At 42.4% G+C, this 8418-nt stretch overlaps 1 protein-coding gene across 1 annotated transcript in view; it reads right to left on the bottom strand.

Moving 5' to 3' along the window:
- Window positions 1–5466: 5466 nt before the first annotated feature.
- LOC122814064 overlaps window positions 5467–8418 on the bottom strand; it is a 361643-nt gene continuing 358691 nt past the window's right edge. Inside the window, exon 5 of the mRNA XM_044086674.1 lies at window positions 5467–6947. Within this exon, the coding sequence (XP_043942609.1) occupies window positions 6698–6947 (250 nt within the window). The 3' untranslated portion in view covers window positions 5467–6697. The remainder of the gene's footprint in view (window positions 6948–8418) is intronic.

Here is an 8418-nt window from a genome sequence, read left to right as displayed (position 1 = left end):
AGCTGACAACATGCCTTGTAAAACAGCTGTGGCAAAACCAGCTCTAGTCTTAGAGTATATAGGCAGGTGATAATGCCTGGAGAAAGTATGCACTGAACTCCAAGTAGCTGCTTCCAGAATATCCTTAGTTGCCACCCCCCTTAGAAATGCTGTTGAAGTGGCAGTAGCCCTAGTGGAATGAGGCCTAATCCCAGCTGGAACCTCTTTGCCATGATGGGAATAACAAAATGCAATGCAAAAGCCAATCCACCTAGAAATAGTTTGTTTTGACACAGGCTTGCCCTGTGAACTTAAAGCAAAAGAAACAAGTAACTGCTGAGACTGCCTAAAATCTTTAGTCCTGCTCAAATAATAACGCAATTGCCTGTGTACATCTAAAGTGTGCAAAATCTTTTCCCCTTTATTTTGAGGATCTGCAAAAACGTAGGCAAATGAATAGTTTGGTTTAAAGCCACACTAGAAACCACCTTAGGCATAAAGGAAGGATTAGTGCGTAATGATACCCTGTCCTTATGGAAAATCAAAAGGGCTCTACTGCCATAAGGGCCTGCAACTCAGATACCCTTCTTGCAGAAGTAATAGCCAACAGAAAAGCAGTCTTCCATGACAAATATTTCAATTCAGCAGTAGCTGCAGGCTCAAAAGGTTGTAGAGTAAGTTTTTCCAACACAAAATTGAGATCCCAAGCAGGAGTAGGAGCTCTACGTGGGGTCTTATATTCTTTGCCCTCTAAGAAACTGCTTGAACAAAGGATGCGAAAACAAAGGTGGGTCACAATCATAGTGAGCTGAAATTGCTGCAGCATGAATCTTTATGGAAGAGAAAGACAAACCTTTGTCCAATAATTCAGTAAGATATTGAAGAGCCACACTCAAATTAGGCTCTGAAATCTCCAAATTCTTTGCTGTACTCCAAAATAAAAATCTCTTCCATTTTTCTGCGTACACTCTCCTAGTACTAGGCCTTCTAGCTTCCATAATCACATTTAAAACTTGTTGAGGAAGCTGAGACCTACCATGCTTCAACACAGAATATGCCAAGCTGTGAGATGAAGAGATTGAAGCTTGACATTGAGCAGATGACCGTCCTTCTGAGATAACAGATGAGGAATCAGAGGTAAAGGCCATGGAGGCTTCTTTACAAGACTCCTTAGAAGTGGGTACCAGTGTTGCGAGGCCAATCTGGAGCTATCAAAATCATCCTTGGCCTGTCCTGTCTGACCTTTAGTAATACCTTTGGAAGAAGAGGTAGAGGTGGAAAGGCATAGACATGAAGGTTTTTCCAACTGAAAGACAGAGCATCCACTTTCCAAGCTGTGTGATGAAACCCCTTTGTGCAATACTTTGGCAGCTGGTGGTTTAGTGGAGAAGCGAACAGATCTATGTCTGGAGTTCCCCATGACACTGTCAATTTCTGAAATACATGAAGATCCAGTTTCCACTCGTGGGGATCCATGATTTGTCTGCTTAATACATCTGCTAGGGAGTTCTGTGCTCCTGGCAGAAACCTTGCCTGAAGAGTCAGTTGCAGGCTTAACGCAGTCTCCCATAAAATCATTGCTTGCCTGCATAGAGGATAAGAAAAAACCAAAATGTTCCCCAACGGGGTTACTTAGCCAACTCTGTATTCGGTCTGAAACTCCGGTTTCGGAAAATCTCAGAACGCCAACCTGCACTCGCAAAATTGCTTCTGCATCGGACCATGCGGCAAAAAAGACTGAGGAAATGGCGTCGGTCATGCGCATTAGTACCCTGACGTACTGACGTCAGTCTAAGGCGCCATGACCGACGTCAGCCTTATACTCTGGTATTCGGGCCGACTGGGACGCGGACTATACCCAATTGTCAGGACTGCAGCAAGGGAAGACGAAGAACATCCATGATGGGGGGTGTCAGGCTTCGATGCCAGATGCGATGAAGCCGAAAGCAATTTGGCCAAGGCCAGGTTCTCAAAGAGTCTCTGCACCACACGGTCCACATCGAAGTCCGAGAGGGTCGAAGGAGCCAAAGAATCCACTGACCGAAGGATCGGAGACTTTAAAACCTCCAGTACCGGTTCCAAACTCGGGACTTGGCTCCGAGGCAAACGTTCGGTGCTTGGCTCCGAGGGCTGAGGAGCCGGCGACCGAATTTTCCCCGAGGTGCTCGGAGCAGATGACTTGGGCTCCAATGACACCTTGGAAGACTTCGATCCCTTTGAAGATTTGGAGGTCTGTTCATACTTATCTAAAGCCTCTAGGAATTCTGATTTTAAGAGGCCTCTATCGATAAACTTTCAATGCCTTTCCAGCATAACTCTGCCACTAAAAGAGTGGCAGATGGAACAGTCCTCTTGCAGGTGTAAAGGCCCTAAACAATAAACACATGAAGTGTGGTGGTCGGTGATGGACATCTTCTGTCCACAGCCACACTGCTTGATCTCTTACCTCTGTTTTTCTGACGTGTAAAAAAAATGAGAAAACAGCACAATTGCTAAGGTTCAGATCCCTGAACCTTACAAATATTAAGAACACTAGCAATCACACAAAACATTCAGATCCCTGAACACTCCCTAACTCTACTTTGCAGCTATTAAGAATACTAAGAATCACAAAAAAAAGTTCAGATCCTTGAACACTCACTAACTCTATTTCACAAAAAAAAACAGACAGAATCACTGACAGAGCCCTGTCAAAAACTCAACTAAAGAAACGGCCAAAGGCCTAGGAGCAACCGCTCCTAAGAAAACACACAAAGCACATGCTAAGTATCTCAAAAAAAAAAAAATAACCCACAAACAAGTAATATTTAGACTACTACATTTATATATATCACAAACTATCACAGTTATAGAAAATTTTCTGTCAAAAGACAAGAAAAAAAGGGTACAGGCCCGAGCTTCTAGCGAAGAGCGTGAGATCCGTTGCAGCAGCAAACTAGATCTGGGGTTTGGCAGCAGAGCATCATGGGATAGGGACTGCGTCTTGAGCTTCTCAGAGATCTAGAGCTTGGAAAGCAGCAGACTCGGAGCCGATCCATGTGTAAGAACAAACGGCGAGATTGAACAACTTCACATTACTAGGTTTTCTGAACGCTCCTCAGTAAGAAAGAACTACAGCACATCAAGGAAGGAAGGGGAAACAGTGCCTTCATAGACACCTCAACCAGAATACCCATAAACAATTCCTATCTCAAGTCGTTCCCCCAAAACATTAGCATGGCATCTTCCTGTACATCTCTCAGGGGGAGGATGTGGGATTTATACCTCTCGTAGCTCCCTCCTCCTCCTCCTAGTGAAGTTTTAGAAGGTGACCCAGAAAGAAGTAGGTTTGTTTCCACTCTGTGATCCAGGCATACAGTGTGTGCAGTTCCAGAAACTGTGGATTTGGAGTAGCTACCTATACTGTGACGGTGGTTTAGTAGAGGAAACATGAGCACATCAAGTGGGGAAAAAAAATAAAAGGACCACCTGAAAGTCACAGCTCTCATGATAAAATGGGGGGGGGGGGGCACAAGGATGGCTAGCAGGTTTGCAGTGGCAAGGAACAGTAAATAATTGTATGCAGTATAAGAAAAAGGCTCACAAATGCATAACAACTGCAGTTATCTGTTTAGTTTGTAGCACAAAAGACTGCACTGATAGTGTTTGATGTTACGACCCACAGTTATCCACTTCACTTACTGCCACTAAGTGGCAACAGCTGGAGTACTGATGGCCCACGAATAACGGTGGTTAGGCCAGGGATGTCAAACTGGCCTACCTTGACACCTTTTGCCCAAGCACAGACATAAAAAGGACAGGAGTCCAATTTCTGTTGGCATGTAGTTCTGCAGATCAAAGTTTAACTGATGGACCTAAGCTGCTGTCTGGATGCACACAGGACTTCCCCTTGGCTTCTTTACAAATCACTGAGTCGCAGTCTGCTCTTTAGAAGACACACAGGCTAGGATCCCCTCTCCAAAAATGGCTATTGTTGCTCAGGCTGCTACTCAAACCTGGGTCAGTGTCAGCAAGGAGACACACTGATCACGCCCTCTGACCATCTTGGCCCCCAGGAACCTGTAACCTGAGTCACTGAACTGTAGAGGCAAGACCCAGTCATACCCCCCATCCCCAAAGGGGGCCTCCAACACCTCAGCCACTAAATGAATCCAGGCCATCAGAATCAATAAAGGCAGTGTTCACAACTCCCTCCCTCAATGCCTGGACCACTATTTGCACCTGGGTCACTTACAGCATGGAAGTATGCTGGCCTCAATTCACTGTACTCAGCTCACCTTCTGAAATTTGGACTTCTACTTAAGATTGGAGAACTAGAAGCACACACATGCTGGCTATAATCAACTTGCTTGGGACCACCTCTCTGATAACTGGACTGGCATTCAAACTTAGGTAATCTAAAGGAGACAGGCATCTAACAACCTTTCAGACCCCTTCCTACCAAGGTTGCCAGTAACACTGGCACAAACCAAGTTTCTTCATGATGAGCACGAGTCAGAAGCATGTCTGACTTTATCTTGTCACATCTCTTTTCTATGACAGTGCAGCTGTGCGAGCCAAAGGATTTGGTGGGATGGCGGTCTCCAAGACTTCGCCCGTTAAAACATATGTCTGCTCCCCCAAATATACAAAGTATTTTTCTTCTGAAAGCCTCAACATCCAGAGCAGGAAAAACCTTCATCACTGTGGCTTCTACTCACATACATTATGTCAATGATAGGCTCATGCCAACCATGTTTTGGAAATTATTTTCTAAGCATTTTACTTCTTTTATATGCTTTAAAATTCAGACACATTGGTAAAGCAGTCCTTAGCCCATGATATCTACAGGTGCTTCATTTTGAACCAAATTATAGAATTTCCTAGTACATATTATCAATTAAACTGCATTAAATTTCCTGGGGTAGCTTTTACAGGCACATGATAAGTGAGAAAAACACATGCAAGTTCAAAGAATCTGCAGAAATGTCAAGCCACAGGGTTACAGCTAGCTGGTGCAGCAGGCTAGCATGAGGACATCCGATGGCATGACAGAGGGAAAAATAGCAACAGTCAATGCAAAGATAAATGGATTAGAAAGAGTGCAGCAAACTCCTTCAAAATCTCACACAGCCACAAACCTAGCTGAAAGCGAGCTGCAGCCAGGAAATGTCAGTGTTTCAAAGAAATTCACCCTAAACGATACCCCCACTAACACCAAAATTCTAACTCATTTTACTGCAAGATAACCATGGAATGAAAACCTTGTTTAGTGGGCTTGGGAGGGAGCAGACACCCTGGAATATCTCTGCAAATATACTGAAGGAGGTACAGAACACCAGTTGTGAGCTAGCATTTGAATAGACAGGAATGGCATTCTGTCAACCAGACTGCGATGTTATACCTGCCTAAAAAACAGCACCAATGCAACACCCGAAGACGATGTCAGCACCACAGGGTGTGGCAGTTCCTCTGCAAATGAAGATCAACATTAAAGCAAAACGATTCTGACAGCCACATACAAAGCCTTTTATCTCATCTTCCTCCATTCTTAAGAAAACAAATCCAATGTATTCTTAAACACTAAATATAAAAAAGTAATATCAAACTGTAGCAGCAGGTATACTGTCAGAAACTAAACGCATGCAGTAAGGACTTGATTTAAATGCCAACTGAAAAGACAGTACTGTGCTCAACAAGTTACTTTGTTATTTCCATCTGTAACATTTTTTTTAACTACTGTCACTCGACATGCTGCTGACTGCAATATCTGAGTTTTACTAACAAACAGAATAACTACATGAGTGCCTTCCACTGCAAATGCTATGTAGACTCTCATGTTTATAGCATGCACTTGTCACAGAGCCTGCACCAAAATCAGGATCTATCTCCACTCCTGAAGGTACCCTCCCCTAAACTTTCAAAAGACCTGCTGATATATCAAGCTCAATCAGCTGCAAACTTTAAACATATCCTTGAAAGCAGCTTTCTGTATGGCAAAATTTAACTCTCAACTAGATTTTCCAGGCACAAAGAAAGCATTTACTTTAAGGTCTGCCGAATACATTACTTCTAAAAAAAGTTACATGAGTGGCACTAAGTACTTTATAAAAAAAAAAATAAAAAAACAAAAATAAAATAAAAAATAAAAACAATGTATAGCAACACTACTCAGTACAATAAAGCTGAACAGGCATGGGGCTTGTGGTGACATCCCCCGAAGGGCTGCACATTTTATCAGATTCCTTGTCAAATGTTACTTGCAGCTAACTACACTGTTCCTTCAAATTGAAATGAAATGCAGAGGGGGAGGGATATGACTCTAGCCGCAAAACAACGTCTGCTTTTCTTCAGTCCAAACACACACCGCACACACAGAAAATGTTCGAAATGATCCGTTTTTCAGGCTTACAGCGATTTACAGATGCTGACTGGACCACTACTAATGTGGCCTCAGTCCCTTATGTCCACATCTGACATCATTCACACTGTACAAACGTCTTTTACAGAGAACATTATTCTGAGACCATTAAAAAAAATATACAAAATATTTTATGGAGTACTCTCTTAGGAGATAGTTACAAATAATAAAGTACGTGATAATAACTGCATACGTCCATGTGAAACCACCATAAATCTCTCAAAAGTATGAGATGTGAAGTGTCTTCCTTGATTGACTGCAGATTGAATTTCCTTTTCATAGGCCAGTCCAAAGCTCAAGCCCCACAGCTTTACGAGATCACAGTTCCATCTCTTCATCACAATCGGGCAACAAAACCTGCATCTTGGTGCTGCGGTCCAAGAAGAGCGAAGGACGTGAGCAGTCTGCAGCAGTCTCAGTGGTCATAGTCTCTCCCTCCTTCTCTGTAGCCTTCTTCTGGACCTGTGATCCCAGGGTAGTTTCAGACCCACTAATAAAAGCACAAATAGTCTCCTGAATGATTCTCCCTGGGGGCTTCCAAAGGACCATCTCCATACATGGATGACCCCTAGTTAAAAAAAAAAAAAAAAAAAAAAAAGAGAAGAAACCATAAACAGAATGGAGAGTAAAGCAAACCGTACTGTAGAGAGAAATGAAAACTAGAAGAAAGCCACAAGTTAACTGGAAACAAATAAATGGATCTACATGTCCATTAATAAGAAAATACAAAAGCATGCCAGCAAATAAATGAATAAATAAATGATTACCACAGCACAACTTGTAGCAACAATACAGTAACTGTTTTCCATACAATATTTTAGAATACACCTTGATTTGCAAAATCAGGTGAAAAGTCAGAGTTACATGCTCAAATTTTCACAATAGTAGTCATCAGAATAAATTATTTATGGTTAGTGCAGTACCTACATTTTAATATTGTTGTATTTCTACTGCTTAACATAAAATACTGTGCCTTGAAATTTCATAAAGTAATCAAACATCTGACTACACTAAAATTGATACTTAAAATAAAATCGGTACAATGATTTTCAAAAAATGAAGGGGGTAAAGCACTCTTGCATCACATGTAGTGGGGAGCTTTGCTCTCTATCTCCTTAGAGATAAATATCTTAACTCGACAGTCACACAACTGTGGATCATGGGTTAACAGAGACAATTGGTAAAGTGACCCCCAAAATCTTACAGCAATAAAACTGAACTCAAACTGCTGCTGATTTCAGAAAAGTAAAAGTCAAACATTGAAGTGCATAAAATAGAATTAACTTAAATATCCCCTTGCAAAAACAGCCTCCCACAAACACAAAAACAAACCAAAAAATAGTGAAGCTCATTTTAGCTAAACAGACAAGTGCAACTGAAAGAAAGTACAGTTTTGTACCTACCATAAATGTAGATGTTCGAGTGTTCACACTGCTGCAGTCATCACACTTGGGTTATCCTGCCGTCAGGTGGTCCCCGCAGTCGACCAGAGTTCCAAAGTCTTGGTCCGGCGTCGGTTGCTGTCGCTTCTTCCCTGACGTCCGTGCGCCAGGGGTATATAATATGCATCACACGCCATTTTCTTCAGTTATTCTTGCCCCAGATGTCAGGTGCCCCCAAGTGGGTAGGCAATACATATTGCTAATAAAAAAAATACATATAAAATAAAAACAATACCTTCAGTTAACAGCAAATACACCCCAAAAGGTTGCATAGGATAGAAGGGTATAGATAAGTCCAGCTAGTTCAGAGGGGATGGATTGGAGGGAGGGTAACCTGGACTGCAGCAGTGTGAATACTCGAACATCTACATTTATGGCAGGTACAAAACTGTACTATGTTCATCGTGTTACACTGCTGCAGTCATCACACTTGGGTTGAATCCCAAAGCTAAGTTTGGGTGGCTGGTCTATAAAGAGTTAGGATTGGCTAAGAGGCCCTGCAGAACTGCAGTGGCAAATCCTGCTCTGGATTTAGAGTAAAGAGGCAGGTGGTAATGCTTAGTGAAGGTGTGCACTGAACTCCAAGTTGCAGCCTCC

The sequence above is a fragment of the Protopterus annectens genome, chromosome 10.part0 (genome assembly GCF_019279795.1).
Source record: "Protopterus annectens isolate FY-2018-M chromosome 10.part0, PAN1.0, whole genome shotgun sequence".
In the NCBI taxonomy this organism is placed as follows: Eukaryota; Metazoa; Chordata; order Ceratodontiformes; family Protopteridae; genus Protopterus; species Protopterus annectens.
Note: the sequence above shows the minus strand (reverse complement) of the source record. Positions and strands in the feature narration are given on the sequence as shown.